The 19,530-nt window shown below is 53.8% G+C and overlaps 1 protein-coding gene across 1 annotated transcript; it reads left to right on the top strand.

Annotated features, from left to right (window-relative positions):
• The first annotated feature begins 7,002 nt into the window (after positions 1–7,002).
• On the top strand, positions 7,003–18,260 carry LOC115397676 (basic proline-rich protein-like). Its single transcript, XM_030104107.1, has 4 exons — positions 7,003–7,098; positions 11,917–12,042; positions 12,323–12,484; positions 17,691–18,260. The coding sequence occupies exons 1-4, from the start codon at positions 7,003–7,005 to the stop codon at positions 18,258–18,260; spliced, it is 954 nt and encodes a 317-aa protein (XP_029959967.1).
• The last annotated feature ends 1,270 nt before the right edge of the window (positions 18,261–19,530 follow it).

Here is a 19,530-nt window from a genome sequence, read left to right as displayed (position 1 = left end):
AAGAGGACAGAAAGCAGGAAGTGCCCTTCTTCTCCGCAGACTTTCTGATTTATTCCTCACTTCATTCGGTTGAGTCATTTTTCCTGCTGCCAGCTGTGACGGCAGCCACCTCCTCCCACTGCCGGCCTGTAGTTTTCCATGTTTGATGAAATCCTCTGATGAACTGTATTTGAATGTCTCATCCTAACTCATCTGTCCAAACAGGAAGTTGTGATGCTTCAGTTTCAACAATTAATTTAAATTTAACAACCTCTGTGAATTCTGCGCTGAATTTAAATTGGTTGTTGAAATTGGACTGATTTCTTACCAGAGTGTCGTAACTACAAACCAAATGAAGAACAAACCAAGAAAGAATTTCCTTTTTGACCATTTTGGATTTTCTTTCAGAATAAAGCGTCAGCAGGAGTAACTCACCCATCAGAAAAGAGGTCAAACTCCTTTATTCAGCTTTCAGTAGAAGCAGAAAGCGCGCCAGCAGGTTAAGAGGAGGCAAACCTGATGACCTTACAGTGAGTCCCGGCGCCGTGGGCGGGGCCTGGGGTCACCCGGCCTCCCGCTGCCCAACGCCGCCCCGACCGGCACGTAGGCCCGTTCGCACGGCCGCCCGCCAACAATGAGCCGTCAGAAGAGCCTCTGATGGGAAACTGTGCCCGGCAGTGACCCACATCGCGGGGCCGAGCCAGTCCGTCAGTCCCTGGATCCCCGGACACAAAGCGGAGCAACACGTGGTCCGCATTCCACCGGAGAGTCGCGCTGGGGCCAGCTGGATTTGACTGCTCATGTTTTACAGTAAAGGAGGAAAAACACAGGGCGGCTGCAGCGCCATGTGGAATGTCTGAGCTGCAGCGTTTATTTAACTTCAGCCTCTGAAACGTGCAGGAAAAAAGATCCGTGACGTGAAAACGACATGCACTTCCTGTCAGGAAGCAGCTCTGACTCACAGGAGGATTTCTGTCTAAATGGTCCAGACCTGGATTTTCTCCTGTGAAGTGATGATGAAACCACCAATACGTCCGTTACTTCAGGGAAATCCTCCTGCGTCATGAGCTGCAGCAGGAAGCTGCTTCACGGAGGCTTGTTTTGACTGGATCATTTCTGAATTTCCCCAGAAGAATCATAACCAGCTTCCAGAGAAGCACTGATCCCTTTGTTAACAGAGTACAGGTATGAGTGCTGGCCTGGAGCTCAAGACTGAGACTGGTCCTGCAGAATTCATGAATTCACATAGAAAAGGAGCTGGAAGAGGATCTTTTAGGGAGCTAAAGACCTAAGAGAAGGTACAACCGCTTGGATATCTTCTGTTAAAGTCAGTGAAGGCTTTGGAGCCAGCCGAGGAAATGACATTAAAAGAGGTTTCCTGCAGGATTCGTGTCAATAACAGAGAAGAAATAGACTCTGTTCAGCATTAAAGGGATACTTCAACATTTTGGCAAATTGGCCCATTTAGAGCAATTCCTCAGTCATTAGAGCAGCAGACTGACTGTTTCTGTGAGGGCGAGCTGTTGTTTATCCAGAGGCGAGTCGGGGAAGGTTTTCGGGACGGACACAATGGAAGTGGATGGTATTTTTGTTCCCCCTCGTCAAACTCATCAAATACACAATCCAACAACCCCAAACACTTTGGTGGACACGTTATAATCCACACATTCACTACACTGTGGAACACCAACAAATAATACTGTAGCGTTACGACACTGAAGCAAATACTGGGAACTACTTTTACTTTTGAAATCACTACACCCAGACGCCATGTTTAGTAAGTAGTTCCGTCTTGATAATCTTCGCATAAACAACTCAATCTGGTCATTTTGCTTTAATATTCCACAGCGTAGTGAATGTGTGGATTATAACGTGTCCACCAAAGTGTTTTGGGGTTGTTGGATTGTGTATTTGATGAGTTTGACGAGGGGGAACAAAAATACCATCCACCTCCATTGTGTCCGTCCCGAAAACCTTCCCCGACTCACCTCTGAATAAACAACAGCTCGCCCTCACAGAAACAGTAAGTATGCTGTTGTAATGACTAAGGAATTGCACTAAATGGGTCAATTTGCCAAAATGTTGAAGTATCGCTTTAACTCTGATTCCAAGTGAAAATAGTGTTTTTACTGAGGCGCTGTTTGTTTTTTTTACATGAAAATACTCGATCTTATTATTTCATTTTATTTTAAATGTTTTTTTAGAGGCCAAACACAGAGGAACACACTGAGACACACACTGGGGTGTCTCAGGAAAGTTCCTCCTTGGTAGCGGTTTGTTTACAGAGGCTCTGAACACTGCTGCCATGGAAACGGAGCGGTGTTGTCACCGTGTGGAGGGAAGCTGTCGGTGAACGGAGAACTCCGCTCCCTGGCAACACAGAGACTCTGAAGCTGGTGAGCTTTAGCACCCTCTTTCCTCTTACTCACCCTGAGCTGAACTCAGACATGACATTCTGTGGCGTCATCACTCTCTTCCCATGATGCATCAGCAGTGCAGTGACAGCCATGTGTCATTCCTCGGTGTTTCAGCCGCGCTGTGGTCTGAACCTACTGCCACGCTCCTGTTTGAAGACCTGGACCCGCAGAGATTCCGCCATCAGTCATCGCTTCTTAAAACACATCTGGTCTTTTCTGACGATCTTTTCCTTGACAGGAACACGGTTTCCGAGGAATCGGTTCCCTCTGACACAACTGGTTTCACTGATCTGCAGCTGCACGTACACACACACACACACACACACACACACACACACACACACATCACATGTTGTGTTCACACTCAGTGCTGTAATTAGAATTCTGTTCAGGAAGTGAAAACAGCAGCAGCTCCAGCAGACGGTTCAGACTCCACCCGGTGGCTCCTCCCTCATCCAGCAGCACAGAGAATGAATGTTTCCAGCGTTGATCAGGTGAGAGTGCTTGGATTTCACTCTGAGTCCGGAGTTATTCACGCTGCGCCTGAAGCCAGCAGCCAGCTCCGTCAGTCCTGCTCTGAACAGAACGGAGGCGTTCGTTCTCAAGCTGAGCGCTGCAGAGGAACGCTGTTCCACATGCTTCTGATTCCTCTCAGTCACAGTACAGAACGCAGGAATTCCAGACACGCAGGGCCGAGTTTCACTTCACTGTGCGCCTCAGCGCTGAACTGCAGGGAATCTCCCACGGTCTGCACAGTCCGCCTGGAGCAACGCTTCTGAAGAACAACCAACATTTCTAAAGAATCACAAAGACAGTATTTCACAGCCTAGACAGACAGCAGGGGGCAACACTGAGACAGAACCCCACTGAGACAGAACCCCCACCGAGACAGAACCCCACCGAGACAGAACCCCCACTGAGACAGAACCCCCACCGAGACAGAACCCCACCGAGACAGAACCCCCACTGAGACAGAACCCCACCGAGACAGAACCCCCACTGAGACAGAACCCCACGGAGACAGAACCCCCACTGAGACAGAACCCCACCGAGACAGACCCCCACCGAGACAGAACCCCCACCGAGACAGAACCCCCACTGAGACAGAACCCCACGGAGACAGAACCCCACGGAGACAGAACCCCCACTGAGACAGAACCCCACGGAGACAGAACCCCCACCGAGACAGAACCCCCACTGAGACAGAACCCCCACCGAGACAGAACCCCCACCGAGACAGAACCCCCACCGAGACAGAACCCTCACTGAGACAGACCCCTACTGAGACAGAACCCCACGGAGACAGAACCCCACGGAGACAGAACCCCCACTGAGACAGAACCCCACGGAGACAGAACCCCCACCGAGACAGAACCCCCACTGAGACAGAACCCCCACCGAGACAGAACCCCCACCGAGACAGAACCCTCACTGAGACAGACCCCTACTGAGACAGAACCCCCACCAAGACAGAACCCCCACCGAGACAGAACCCCCACCGAGACAGAACCCCCACCGAGACAGACCCCCATGGAGACAGAACCCCACGGAGACAGAACCCCCACTGAGACAGAACCCCCACTGAGACAGAACCCCCACCGAGACAGAACCCCCACCGAGACAGAACCCCCACCGAGACAGAACCCCCACTGAGACAGAACCCCCACTGAGACAGAACCCCCACTGAGACAGAACCCCCACTGAGACAGTAGAACCCCACAGTGAAGCAGAACCCCACTGAGACAGGAGCTCCCAGCAGCCAGGAGCTGGACTCGGGGGACGGAGCAGCAGCGTCCACCGGGACGGGCAGAGCTGTCAGCTGACTCCTTGACCTCCAGCGGCTCTGGGGAGCTGCCGCTGCGTGGCGGCCGGACGGCGGCGGCCGGAGAGGATCAGGTGTAGACGGCGCTGGAGCGTCTCTGATTCTCCGGACAGCCGGTCCATGGTGGACTCCAGACAGAAGCCCGATGCCCTGGTTGGCCGCCGGCGGGCGTCATGCGTGTGGTATGCGGCTCTCGGCCCGTCTCCCTGGAGAGGAGCGCTGGGAGTGACGGGCCTGCGGGCCCGGACCTGCTCCGGCACGCCGGGACGGCGCTCTGCAGGAATGTGAGGCTGGAACTGGGCAGGTTGCTCCACCTCCACCTGCAGGGCCGGGAGGATCACTCTGGATCCTGGTGGGACGGATCCCCTCTGCTGTCTGTCCAGAGGACGAACCCCAGAGCCTGGCTGGTCCAACCAGCCGAGCTCCAGCCCCCTCAGGAGCCCAGCGGATCACAGCTGATCACAGTGGATTCTTTAAGACCCCGCCCCCTCCTACATCCAACTGCGTGGAGAACTTGTAATTTGACACCGGGCTCTTGTTGTGGTTTTAGCTGACGTGGCTGACATCCTGTCATTTCACCACAGCTCAGGGTGACAACAGCCACTGCTGGGACAATGACAAAACTTCCAGGCCTCACCGTCCAATCTGAGACACTCTGAGACACTCTGAGACACTCTGAGACACTCTGAGACAGCTTCAGAATTGACTCAACCTTCTGTGGATAGTAACCTTGGGCGTGTGTGTGTGTGAGGGTCAAGCAGGGCCCAGCTGGTCATCCTCCAGTGTGAGTGTCTGAAATATGAGATGTGTGTGTTCATTCTTCCCCTGCTTTCACACCAGCTGACTCCATGTTCTACCTGAGCTCCCCTGGGCCCCTCAGGTCTCGAGCTCCTGCTCCTCTCTCACTACCGTCTGCTGGGAGATGAGGTAAAGCTGAAATGATCACATGTTTCCTGCCGTCAGCTGAGTGGAAACAGATGCTGGAGGCTTTAAAATGTCATTTCTAACATCAAACACTCTCCAGTCGGTCTGAACACACACACCTGCTCACTCCTTTCCGCCGTCCTCCAGTTAGACTGACATGGTGTGACAGGATGAAGGGGAATCATCACGTGAAGACGACTCAGCTCAGAAATCTGATTATTCTAACATAGCTCCGGTCTTTATTAAAATATAAAATAAGGTTCCATCAGAAGCGCGTGTCCGGGCCGTGTCCGCCCCCGCCGGGTTATCTGACCCTTCCCGGGTGATTCAGCCCTGGGACAGCCTGAAGCCTCCGGATCCAGGGCAGATCTCTCCGGATCCTTTCCCCGCTTCTTTCCGCGTTTGAGCAATCGGGTTCAGGGTGGCGCTCCGCAGGGGGCGTTTCTAAAAACACAACCTGGACGCATAAATATCTGCGCCGCTGCCGAGTTCCAGCAATATCTGATATCTGACTCCCAGAGACACTCCGCAGAACACAGAGACTCAGCCGAAGAACATGAACTCCAGACCGAACAGCGGGACCGTGACGGTCCAGCACGAGCGCTTCGCCTGGTCCGGCGTGGCGCCGCGCAGCACCGAGCCGGAGGTCTTCACCTTCGAGCGGATCCCGGCGCGCGCCACCGCCGTGCGCTCCTACGTGCCCATCCGACCCAAGAAGCGCTGCGCCCGGGTCATGTACCCCGCCAAGGTCCGCATGCACCTGCCGCCGCCGGAGCGGAGCCGCGCGAAGCGCTGGCTGGCGGCGCTGTGCCTCGTGCTGCTGTGGCAGATCTACACCGAGGAGCCGTGCGCCGAGGCGCCGCTGAGCAGCGCGGACGGCGCGGGCGGCGACTGCCAGGCGTTCCCCCTGCAGGCGGCGGAGGAGCGGGCCCTGCAGCTGCTGTCCACCCCGGAGACGAGCTGTGAGGACGGACCCGAGCCGCCGGTCCCGGACACCGGCTGCGCCCCGGCCGCCGCGCCGCAGCCGGAGAGCGGCCGCGCGCTGGAGCAGAGCGCCGGGAAGAGCTACATGGTGGCCCTGCTGGTCTACCACAGACTGGGCAGCGACAACTGAGACCCCCACCCGGGAACCCTGGGACCGAACACGAACCGAGCCGGAGCCGGAGCCGGTCCAGAGGAGCTCCGCGCGGCGGAGCCGGCCGAGGCGCGTCACGGGGCGGCTTCTCCCGGACCGCGGGCCGCCCCGGACCCGAGGACGACAGACAACTGAAGGGACACTCAAAGAGCTAGAAGAGAAGAAAGAACGGGACTGCTGCAGCGTCCATCCTGAAACTTGAACTTCGTGTGATTTTATTTCCACACAGACTTTATTTTGCACTTGTAGGCCTGAACTGGAGGACCTCCTGACAGCCAGCAGGCTGAACTGACACTCCTGTTTGTCTTTGTTATTTAGCTATTTATTCTAATATTTGCTATTTATTGAATGATAATTTTAATAAAAAAAAATGTGAAAAAGATGTGAATGTTTCCTGCCTCTTCACTGATTCTTTCATCCATCTGAAAGAGACGCTTTGCCATGTTCTAGATCGAGACAGCTTCAACAATCAGCAGAACACACACCTTCATCTCAGGGTAATTCTTCCCCAACAGCTGTGTTTTGAAAATGTCTTTTTGCATGAGAGGAGCGTCTGTCAGAGCCGCTGCAGGCCGGAGCGTGTGTGGTTTATTCAAGAACAACGGACAAGGACAGGCATTCTGAATCCAGTCCACTCCAGACCTTCAGACCGTTCACTGTGGGACTGAGTCCAGCTGCAGAGCAGCAGTGTGTGACGAGCGGGTGTGTAAAAACACAATGGGAACATGGAGCACACTGTGGAGGACAGTCAGGGGGGGCAGGGGTTCAGGGGCACCGTGGCCCTCAGCTGGACCCGGGACCTCGGCACCTTCCTGACTGCGGTTTGCACTGTGGGGGGGTCTGGGTCTGAGTCCAGTCCTCAGCAGGGCGGGGCTGAATCCTGGAGACGGCAGCGCTGTCTGAACATGTCTGCAGCTGTGGAAACATACTGGAGACCTGCAGCATTTTACAACACACACACACACACACACCTGCTGGACACCCAGCAGGCTTCACTGGATCCAGCAAGGCTGGAGGAAGGTTCCAGAGGCGGAGTCACCTGGGAAAGTTTATTTCCTCTCAGGAGAGCAGAATGAGCTAAAAACCAAGAAAACTGCAAATGTAAAAGGTGTGTGTGTGTGTGTGTGTGTGTGTGTGTGTGTGTTGAAGCCTCGTGCTGTTGTTTTGCTCACTCTGACCTCTGACCTGTCACTATTGTCACTGAGCTTCTCCGTCCATCTGACTAAGAGCTGAGGTTCACCCACTGTTTGATAACACACACACACACACACACACACACACACACACACACACACACACACACACACACTATATAGGATGTATTTCAGGATGTATTTCAGGATGTATTCCAGGATATATTCCAGGATATATTCCAGGATGTATTTCAGGATATATTCCAGGATGTATTTCAGGATATATTCCAGGATATATTCCAGGATATATTCCAGGATGTATTCCAGGATGTATTCCAGGATATATTCCAGGATGTATTTCAGGATATATTCCAGGATGTATTCCAGGATGTATTTCAGGATATATTCCAGGATATATTCCAGGATGTATTCCAGGATATATTCCAGGATGTATTCCAGGATATATTCCAGGATGTATTTCAGGATATATTCCAGGATGTATTCCAGGATGTATTTCAGGATATATTCCAGGATATATTCCAGGATGTATTCCAGGATATATTCCAGGATGTATTCCAGGATATATTCCAGGATGTATTTCAGGATATATTCCAGGATGTATTCCAGGATGTATTTCAGGATATATTCCAGGATATATTCCAGGATGTATTCCAGGATATATTCCAGGATGTATTTCAGGATATATTCCAGGATGTATTCCAGAACCTGCTACAGTGGGAGAATCTTCACCTCGTGGGCGGGACGGCTGTAGAGACGGTGTCTCCGGCTGCAGAGTGTTGAGTCCATGGGACTGTCCGTCCAGCAGGCTGGACGTCCTCGGCAGGCCCGACCCGCCTCCGTCCTCTTCTCACTTCCCTGCACTCAGAGACACCTCGCTCACTCTGCTGTTACTGTTTGAAGAAGCAGGGGACAGAGGACCAGCAGGGACCCCGTCCCCCAGTCCCCCCCTCCCCCCCTCCCGCTGTCTCTCCACATGCCTCTGCAGTGAGTCAGGGCGGAGACATGGGGGGGGGACCAGGTGGGACGACCCCTCGTCCAGAAACCTGAACCCTGTGATGTTTCCACCTGGAAAAGGAAAGCAGCCGGGAGCAAAGCGGGAGTCAGAGTGACCTCTGACTGACCTCTGAGTGACCTCTGACTGACCTCTGACTGACCTCTGACTGACCTCTGAGTGACCTCTGACCTCTGCTGGGAAACCACTGCTCCACTCACACTGCCTGGAACACCGGCGCCGTCCCTCCTCTCTGCTGTGCTGTCCTGAGAGACGGACGGCCTCCCTCTGCACCACTCACTGTGGTCTTTCAGTCGCAGGTTCAATTCTACATCTACCATATTTTGAAGTGTCCTTGAGCGAGACTCCCTGATGGATGGACGGAGCTCCACGAGGACTTCAGCTGTCTGAAACCAGTAACGTCCTCAGCAGGTTTGATTCCAGCCTGGAGTTTAGAGACTCAGAACCTGGACCCTTCAGGAGGCCGAGACCAGTGCTTGGGGTCAGACCAGCTGATTTGTCCCGGCAGTGAAGAGAAGCTTCTGGTGCTGAGAGTTTAAATGTGTGGCCAGCGAGCTGATGCTGACTGGTTTCAAGTCAGGAACCAGCCGTGCTGAAGGCTTCCTTCATGGTCTGGTTTTATCTGGTCTGATTCATTACAGTGAACAACAACAACCTAAGAATATTTCAGTTTCCCACTGTAACATGAGAACAGGGTGGCACTCGTGATGTTTAAAAGGTATATCCTACACACCAGTGTTTGGCTGGAACGCCGCTCTCTGAGGGCTTCCTTCCGGCTTCCTTCCGGCTCAGTTTAATGTCATTTTGAAGTTCCATCCAGACACTTGTGTTGTGCACCGTTTACTGAGCAGAGTGTTACTTTATTAGTCCCGACCTGGAAAACTGGTGTTACTGTTCATAATAATGCTAAAAATAAGAAGACACGTGTTGACGTGGTCACCTGTGCGCGGTGGGGCAGTGGAATGTCGGCTCTGACACGTCTGACGGGAGAGTATGGATGGCACGTCACGTCTGACGGCTGAGTTCAGCCTGTCATGAGCTCTCTTTGTTCCCGCGTGCCTCTGAGCCTGGCAGCTGAACACATCCAGGATTAGAACGCCGTTCTGGGTCCCGATGAGGGAACGCCGCAGGCCCGGCCGGGCGGAGCCGCCGCGCCGCCGCCACCCGCACAGGTAGAGTTCATTCCGTTCTGTTGCTAATTTCAGCCCGTTCCCACGCCGTGACCATCCAATCACAGCGCAGCTCGGCGTGAGTCACAGCGTCACACAAAGCCGGCGGCATTCCTCCGCCGTCATCTCACAGCGCCGCATTCCTGAGCCGCGAACACGCCACGCACCGACAGCGGCCTTTCTCACAGGGCGAGGCGGGGCCTGACGTCATCAGCTGCTCCCAGCATCCAACCAGCATCCAACCAGCATCCACCCAGCATCCACCATCCAACCAGCATCCAACCAGCACCCAGCATCCAACCAGCATCCAACCAGCATCCACCATCCAACCAGCATCCAACCAGCACCCACCATCCAACCAGCATCCAACCAGCATCCAACCAGCATCCACTATCCAACCAGCATCCAACCAGCATCCACCCAACATCCACCATCCAACCAGCACTCACCATCCAACCAGCATCCAACCAGCACTCACCATCCAACCAGCATCCAACCAGCACCCAGCATCCAACCAGCATCCACCATCCAACCAGCATCCACCATCCAACCAGCATCCACCATCCAACCAGCATCCACCATCCAACCAGCATCCAACCAGCATCCACCCAGCATCCACTATCCAACCAGCATCCACCCAGCATCGGCCCAGCATCCATCCTTCATCTAACATCCATCATCCATCATTCATCCATCCTTCATCCATCATCCATCCGCCATACATCCATCATCCATCCAGCATCCATCCAGCATCCATCATCCATCCATGATCCATCCATCCATCATCCATCCATCCATCCATCCATCCATCCATCCATCCATCCATCCATCCATCCATCCATCCATCCATCATCCATCCATCATCCATCCATCCAGCATCCATCCATCATCCATCCATCATCCATCCATCCAACATCCATCCTTCATCCACCATCCATCATCCATCCTTCATCCGTCCATCCAACATCCAATCATCCATCAATCCATCCATCTATCCATCATCCATGTAGCATCCACCAACCATCTATTAATGACATCCATCCATTCATCCATTCATCCATTCATCCATCCATCCATCCAACATCCAACATCCAACATCAACATCAATCACCCATCCATCCATCAATCCAATAATCCATCCATCATCCATCCATCCAGCAATAAATCAATTCAGTGTTATTTCTATGGCACCAGATTCACCACAGTCACCTGAAGACATGTAAACATGAAGAGAGACAACATGACCCATTGGACACGAGCCAGCAGAGGAACAGGGGACAGAGACGTTCTGGAACCAGGACTGAAGCTGCAGAGCCAGAGTCTGTAGAACCCAGAGCTGTGGGACTGATGGTCTCTGGACCGGCTGCAGCCTGATGTTCCTTTTTCATTTGCATATAAGAAGTTCTAAAAATATCTTGGGATATCTGCCACACGTGTGTGTGTGTGTGTGTGTGTGTGTGTGTGTGTGTGTGTGTGTGTGTGTGTGTTGTTCTGCTGAGTTCTGATACCAGGTGGAGTTTGACGGGATAATTGAGGGTTCATCAACCTGTGGAATTCAGACAAAGCCTCCTGCAGTCACGTTGCTCGAACATCGTCTGAGAACATTTCAAACTGCCAGAGAAGAACAAGCAGCAGTCCTGTCGCCATATGCTGATCACTGGGACAGCTTCAAGGTGCGTCTGTCCAATCAGAGACACCAGCCGGTCTCCACCGCCAGATTTTCAGTACCTTCAAAAACAAACTAAAACTCACCACTGAATAAAACTTTCAATCGTTCACTTTCAGTAAGTGTTTCAATAAATCTGCAGTCATCAAATCTCAGATTCTAACTAATGAATCATGAAAATTCCACAAGTGAGCAAACCCCTGAAACCAGAGTGTGTGCTGGAGCCTGAAGCGGTGGATATTGGCCCAGCGGGCCGTCACGGGGTGGGAGGAGTCCGGGAGGCTCCGGGTTGCGTTATCACCGCCTGAGGTTGAGGCTTATTCTGACACACCTCACCGAGTTCATATCGCAGGAATCCACTTCAGCTGATTACGCCACAGCCAAACTCCCCTGCTCTGATGAAACCATGTTTTGAAATGAGAAATAGTTCAAAACTTCCTCTCCTTTCACTCTGACATCCGTTTACTCAGCCTGAGTCAGCAGAAGAGAAGGAATGAGGAGCAGCATGAGGAGTGTTCCTGTCACGATTCGGTCAGAACGCTGAGGGATTCCTCTGCTGCCAAGCAGGAATGCTTTGATACTTTTAATGAAACCGTTTGAAACGCTTCCCTCACTCAGAGAAACTCCGGCTCTTCCAGTCTGAGCAGGAGGCGGAGCTGAGGGGCAGAGCGGTGAGCTGGAACAACCAGATCCAGATCCAGTGGAACCTGCAGCCAGCCCAGGGAGCAGAGGACAGCCCCTCCGGGAAGACGTCCAGGTCTCCGGTCGGCGGTCCGGCTCCCAGAGCTCACCTCTCCTCTGGAACCCCGGCTCACTCAGGGTCAAACCCACGTCTGGTTCTCATGGAAACACTCAGTGTCCCCAAAACCTGCAGCTGGGTCTCACTGACATGTCCCCCATGTCCACCTCAGTCTGAGCCCGGGCCGCCGTGCACAGTGGTCACCTGGGGGCGTGGTGGTTGTCCGCCCCCCCCCCCCCCCCACAATGTTTTATCAGCGGCTGTACTTCCCCCGTGTGAGTCACGCTGTGTTTGTGTCCATGGAGATAAAAGCGTGCGGTGGAAACCAGAGGGAGCATCCGACCGTGACAACACTCCCTGAGTTCAGCCCAGCATCTCCACCCTGCCCACGAGCCAGGCAGCAAGTGTGGGGAAACAAAGCCTCATTCGTCAACCAGGGCCTCAGCTTCATGGAGGCCAATATGGAGGTGAATCTGAACCAGACCCACAGGAGACTTCCTGCAGAACCAGACTCAGAAGAGACTTCCTGCAGAACCAGACCCACAGGAGGCTTCCTGCAGAACCAGACCCACAGGAGATGCTGTATCCTCAGTTGACAGAGAGGCTACAGAACAGATCACTCTTGTCTCTATTTGTAGCTCTTCATTTTGAAACCTGGAGTATAAACTAAACATTCCTGTTGTAAAACTGGGATCAAGCGTCCAGCGATCAGACTCCTACGCTGTGGAGGGAATCTCACCATCAGGCTCCATCCTGACAGATTTCCATGTGTGACGGGGTTTCAGCGTTCTTCCAGACGGCCTGATTTACCAGATACAACTCTTTCCTTTAGTTTGGATTCATGGACTGATTTTCTCACAGAATCTCTGAAAACAGGATGAAAAAATGAGTGACACAGATTCCTAAAAGTATTTTTCCCATTGTTTGCAGAGGCTCCTCCCACTGCGTGTTTGTTTGACCACAGTAATGAGGACAGTCCGCTGGACCGAGTCCCTGAGTTAGATAACGTATTGACCAATCAGCTCGATGTTTTATCCCAGCCAAACAAGCACTCTGTTCAGAAAATCCAGCCTCCTTTTCTCTGCCATCATGAAAGAATGAGACGATAATGAAATGACTGGGAGGATCTCTGAGCCTGCAGTCTGAATGTCTTCATTACAGAGGCTTCAGGATCAGTCCTGGTCCAGGTCTTCCAGCCTGGGTCTGCATTCGGAGGGTGAGCGGGAGGAGGAGTCAGCTGGAGTGATGAAAGACGCGGGGGAGGACGAGGACGCCGCTGCTCACGGCCAATTTTGGGAAAGTTTACAGGAGTGAGTCAGATGGCGGCTGAGAGATGAAGCAGGTCTGGAATCTGCTGGAACGCTGCAGGGTCACGATCCTCCACCGCACCGTGCAGTCAGTCCTCCACCGCACCGTGCAGTCAGTCCTCCACCGCTCAGTGCAGTCAGTCCTCCACCGCTCTCTGCAGTCAGTCCTCCACCGCTCAGTGCAGTCAGTCCTCCACCGCTCAGTGCAGTCAGTCCTCCACCGCTCAGTGCAGTCAGTCCTCCACCGCTCAGTGCAGTCAGTCCTCCACCGCTCTCTGCAGTCAGTCCTCCACCGCTCAGTGCAGTCAGTCCTCCACCGCTCAGTGCAGTCAGTCCTCCACCGCTCAGTGCAGTCAGTCCTCCACCGCTCTCTGCAGTCAGTCCTCCACCGCTCAGTGCAGTCAGTCCTCCACCGCACCGTGCAGTCAGTCCTCCACCGCTCTCTGCAGTCAGTCCTCCACCGCTCTCTGCAGTCAGTCCTCCACCGCTCAGTGCAGTCAGTCCTCCACCGCTCAGTGCAGTCAGTCCTCCACCGCTCAGTGCAGTCAGTCCTCCACCGCTCAGTGCAGTCAGTCCTCCACCGCTCTCTGCAGTCAGTCCTCCACCGCTCTCTGCAGTCAGTCCTCCACCGCTCAGTGCAGTCAGTCCTCCACCGCTCTCTGCAGTCAGTCCTCCACCGCTCTCTGCAGTCAGTCCTCCACCGCTCTCTGCAGTCAGTCCTCCACCGCACCGTGCAGTCAGTCCTCCACCGCTCTCTGCAGTCAGTCCTCCACCGCTCTCTGCAGTCAGTCCTCCACCGCTCTCTGCAGTCAGTCCTCCACCGCTCTCTGCAGTCAGTCCTCCACCGCTCAGTGCAGTCAGTCCTCCACCGCTCTCTGCAGTCAGTCCTCCACCGCTCTCTGCAGTCAGTCCTCCACCGCTCAGTGCAGTCAGTCCTCCACCGCTCAGTGCAGTCAGTCCTCCACCGCTCAGTGCAGTCAGTCCTCCATCGCTCAGTGCAGTCAGTCCTCCACCGCACCGTGCAGTCAGTCCTCCACCGCTCTCTGCAGTCAGTCCTCCAGCGCTCTCTGCAGTCAGTCCTCCAGCGCTCTCTGCAGTCAGTCCTCCAGCGCTCTCTGCAGTCAGTCCTCCACCGCTCTCTGCAGTCAGTCCTCCACCGCTCTCTGCAGTCAGTCCTCCACCGCTCTCTGCAGTCAGTCCTCCAGCGCTCAGTGCAGTCAGTCCTCCAGCGCTCTCTGCAGTCAGTCCTCCACCGCTCAGTCCTCCAGCGCTCTCTGCAGTCAGTCCTCCAGCGCTCTGTTCTCCTTCAGCTCAGTTTATGACAGAGCTGCTTTAAAGTCAGTGTTTTCATAGTTCACAGTTTCCATTTGTCTGCATTATAGAAATGTGTTCGGGTTCATTTCCATTCTAAGCATTTTGTTCTCGTCAGGGAGACTCAGGCTGTTTCCACATATGTGGGCGGAGCCAAAAGCAGCTGCACCAGTAAAAAAGAAACAATGTTTCAATATTTAACTAACAAGGTCCCTTTACACACCGCGGAACAGCCGCTCTAAACAAGGGAAGTGTGGGGTTTCCATGACAACCAGGCGGAAGTTAGCGTAAAACCAAAACAGCAGGCTTGCTAATGGTAAACACGATCACGTGAACGATGGAGTTAGCAGCAACGCCGTTTGCTGCTAAAGGCATTCCGTTACTGTTATATATTGTTTTTCTCTGTCAATGGCAGCGAATGTCACGGTTTCAAAAGGAGTCGTTGAGAGTGGAGAACAATGTTTTGATGCTCTGGAGGAGGAGACTGTTTATTCTTCAAGACAGGTGTGAAACACATTCATGACACCTGCATTTGTAAATTCCACGTTATTTAAAGTGGTGTATTGAATGATACAATTACCATAAATGTTATGATAAAAACTGTAAATATTAACCCTGGGTGACCCGCTCTAGGAGAATACGGATCTCTCCACGCAGTCAGGACTGGTGGCAGCACATCAGCACTACTTGGAATGACGGAGAATGGCAGAAACACTTCAGACTGAAAAGAGCCTCCTTCAGTCAGCTGTGTGAAACTCTCCGACCCTGGAGTACCAGGAAGAACACAGAACACAGAGCAGAGGTTCTGCTGGGGCTGTGTGGCTGTTTGTCTTTGGAGAATCGTAACTAGCCTTGATCCAGATCCAGCACAGCTGCTGGTGTTCGGTTATCGACGCGCTGCCGGATCAGCAGGAGGTCAGAACAGCTCTCAGCCTCCCTCTGCAGCCCCGTTCAGAGAGATCCTGCAAGGTTTTTGAGACAGGTGGAGGTTCCCCAGGTGGAGCAGCGCTCAAGAGGGCGTTCATGTCTTCACTGCTCCAGGTTTCCCCACGAGTCGCCTTTCTTCGTTCTGCCATTTTGACATGTGATCACTGTTCGGGGCTGACTACGGGAGCCTGAGTAGTTCATAAAGGCGCAGTGTCTGGACTTTGAGCCGAGCTAAAGACGGTGTGCTTTCACACATCTGCCGCACCGCATCCCAGGTCCACCCAGGCCGCTCCGAGACCAGGTCCACCCAGACTGCTCCGAGACCAGGTCCACCCAGGCCGCTCTGAGACCAGGTCCACCCAGGCCGCTCCGAGACCAGGTCCACCCAGGCCGCTCTGAGACCAGGTCCACCCAGGCCGCTCCGAGACCAGGTCCACCCAGACTGCTCCGAGACCAGGTCCACCCAGGCCGCTCCGAGACCAGGTCCACCCAGGCCGCTCCGAGACCAGGTCCACCCAGGCCGCTCCGAGACCAGGTCCACCCAGGCCGCTCCGAGACCCCCCCCATTCAGCCGCTCTCAGAGCGGGCGAGTTAGAGTGACAACTGGAGTGAGCGGCCCTTTCACACCAACCCAGTCCGCCGTGCTCGGTCCAAAGACTCTGTTAGGTCGAGCTGAAGCTGGTAGGAGTGAAAACACCCTCAGTCTTCCTGGAGGTTTGTAAAGTGTGTGTTTGTCACCAGCTGGGAGAATCCAGATGTGTGTCAGCTTCTCTTGAACTCTCAGAATACCTGCAGTGGTGCAAAGAGGAAGCAGTGACAGCAACACCACGGGTACTCAGAGGTCAAGAGGTCACAGCACTCTGCTGGGAAATTCTCAACTTCGTCCTGACGTCACGTCCGGCGGCGACTGGAGGAGCAGCGTGAGGAGGAGGAGCTTCCCTCTTCAAACACACACCTCCTCCCAAACACCTCAGACGCAATATACAGAAAGAGAGAGAGAGAGAGAGAAACAGAGAATGTGTGTGTGTGTGTGTGTGTGTGTGTGTGTGTGTGTGTGTGTGTGTGTGTGTGTGTGTGTGTGTCTGTGTGTGTGTGTCTGTGTGTGTGTGTGGGATGTTGAATGTAAACATCACGGGTTCTCCCTGCGTCATCACACTGAGCGCAGACAGGAAGTGAGGATGAAACAGAGGAGAGAAGAGGACTGAAGGTAAACAGCGCCCTCTGCTGTTCACACAGAACCCCTCACTGCCTGTTCCTGAACCTGCATTTACATCTGTGTTCTGAACAGGGCCATACACACACACACACGCACACACACACACACACACACACACACACACACACACACACACACACACACACACACACACACAGAGCATCAGCATGTCACATGACAGTAAACAGTATGAATGAATGAGTGAGCGTGAAAGCAGCCAGTTGAAGCTCTTCTGCCCCCTGCTGGGTGGATCACGCACACACACCGTGAAGCCGTGAATGGATGTGCTGAGGCGGGTCAGGGGTCAGGGGTCAGGGGGTTTGTGGTTACTGGTGAAGACACTAAAGACAATCTGATGAATGAGATAATCTAAGGCCAGCTTCTGCTCCGACCCATCTCCACTCACTGACCACCCGCCGCTCAGAAATCCTGCAGAAGAGAAAACATTCAGAAGAAAGAGGAGCAGACAGCAGCTCTCACAATGGACGAATTAACACTCATTCGTTCATCGTTTAAAACCTGTGATGCTTTCAATTTTAATTTCCAGGACGGATATTCAGAATATTTGTCTGTGGATGAAAACATGTTATGAGGTTTCTTTGACACAGTCTGATTGTCTACACTGCAGCGTCCAGCAGGGGGCAGCAGAACAGAGGGTCTGCTGCTGGAAGGTTCCAGACTGGCTGACTCTTCAGGAGGAGCTTCAGGATATCAAGAGGCAGAGAGAGAGAGAGAGAGAGAGAGAGAGAGAGAGAGAGAGAGAGAGAGAGAGAGAGAGAGAGGTTCCACCATCCTTCAGGCAGAACCGACCCTTCAGAACCTGAACAGAGAGAGAACCTCCAACAGGCTGCAGTTAGAGAACACAGCTGGTAGTGAAGCTGAGGATCCACGAGCTGCCCCCCCGGGCACCAGGAACCGGCCCCCCAGGCACCAGGAGCCGACCCCCCAGGCACCAGGAACCGGCCCCCCGGGCACCAGGAGCCGACCCCCCGGGCACCAGGAGCCGACCCCCCAGGCACCAGGAGCTGCCCCCCCGGGCACCAGGAGCCGACCCCCCAGGCACCAGGAGCCGACCCCCCAGGCACCAGGAGCTGCCCCCCCGGGCACCAGGAGCCGACCCCCCAGGCACCAGGAGCTGCCCCCCCGGGCACCAGGAGCCGACCCCCCCAGGCACCAGGAGCCGCCCCCCCAGGCACCAGGAACCGGCCCCCCAGGCACCAGGAGCCGACCCCCCAGGCACCAGGAGCCGACCCCCCGGGCACCAGGAGCCGGCCCCCCGGGCACCAGGAGCCGACCCCCCAGGCACCAGGAGCCGGCCCCCCAGGCACCAGGAACCGGCCCCCCGGGCACCAGGAGCCGACTCCCCAGGCACCAGGAACCGGCCCCCCAGGCACCAGGAACCGGCCCCCCAGGCACCAGATGCCCAGAGCAGGCAGAGCAAGACCCCAGGACCCAAGAGCCCAAGAGCCGACCCCCCACTGAGGAAGAGGGCCAAGACCATACCCAGGACAACCGGCCCACACGGGAGGCTACCGGTCCCAGACCCAGAGCTGGTCGTCCTGGTCCTTCAGTCTCTGAACGCCACACATTTCAACTCCTCCTTTGAGTCTGTACAGTGAGAAGAGTGAGAACAGTCGCTGTCCAGTGTTGTCCCTAACGCGCTACTAATTAACTCATTATTTTAATCTGATTACTTTCTTTCAGTAACGAGCAATCTAACGCGTTCATTTTTCCAAACCAGTAATCTGATTAAAGTTAGTTTCCTAAGTGACTGTGCGTTACTATTTTGTTATTGCCTCATAATATATTGTAACGTTCTGCGATCCACGAAGCACCAGACGTCCCGGGTCGTCCCAAACGGATTTTTTATTTTACTGAGGCCAAGCAGACCATCAACAACACAGGGCTGCTGCTGCGGCTGTAACCCACGCCAAAACTCTCCTCTCAACTCTCTCCAACAGTCCTGAACATAACACCACCAGGCTGGCTTCAGCCACCTCTCTAATCTTAGAGCGCCACCTTCAGGAACTAGGGATGTTGCGAGTACCGATACCAGGTATCAGTATCGGGCCGATACTGGCCTTATTTCAAAGTACCGGGTACTCGTGAAGGCTACCGATACCAGCCGCCGATACTCATGACATGAAAACCCCACACGTAGTGAGCCCTCCTCTCCAGCAGGTGGCGGTAGTGCAGCCGAATGGGATGCAAGCTGCGACAAACATGAAAGAGGAAGAAGCTCCTCTCCAGGAGGGGGCGCTGACAGGCGCTGAGCTACACTGCAGCGGGTTGACTCTCCATGAGTCTCATCCAGAGCAGAGACAACAGGATGAATCCAGAACGGCTGCTCGTCTCACCAGAACCGCCGGTGTGGAAATTCTGTTATATAAGTGAAAACGAGCCGAGCTTTGCAGAATGCTAACTCTGCTATGCTAAAATTGCTAAAGGAGGTGCGCGATGTTGTTCATTTACCACTAGTAATATGTTGAAACACCTCAGAGTGAAGCTTGTGGACGAGAGTCTGACGCTGTTGTGCTGGAAAAAAGAAAACTCCGGCAGCAACTCGACGGCAAACTCTGCAGAAGACCGAGAAACTGAAGAGCAGAGATCCGAGAGCAGCACAGAGAACACCAGCTACTCTTTAAACTCAGGGGTTGTTCTGTCGTTGACTTTAGTTCATAAAAAAAATCTTTAAAATTAGTACATTTAAAAACCTTAGTTTATGTAAAGTGTAAAACTCAGAGAAAACTGT

The sequence above is a fragment of the Salarias fasciatus genome, chromosome 12 (assembly GCF_902148845.1).
Source record: "Salarias fasciatus chromosome 12, fSalaFa1.1, whole genome shotgun sequence".
NCBI classification, from domain to species: domain Eukaryota; kingdom Metazoa; phylum Chordata; class Actinopteri; order Blenniiformes; family Blenniidae; genus Salarias; species Salarias fasciatus.
The sequence above is the reverse complement of the archived record's forward strand: the minus strand, read 5'-3'. Positions and strand labels throughout refer to the sequence as shown.

Coding starts and splice junctions, on each gene's coding strand:
- LOC115397676 (XM_030104107.1), top strand. CDS start 7,003: ATGGAGCACACTGTGGAGGACAGTCAGGGGGGGCAGGGGTTCAGGGGC. Junction 12,043..12,322: donor GGAAGACGTCCAGGTCTCCG/GTCGGCGGTCCG, acceptor GTGTCCATGGAG/ATAAAAGCGTGCGGTGGAAA. Junction 12,485..17,690: donor TCATGGAGGCCAATATGGAG/GTGAATCTGAAC, acceptor CCCGGGCACCAG/GAACCGGCCCCCCAGGCACC.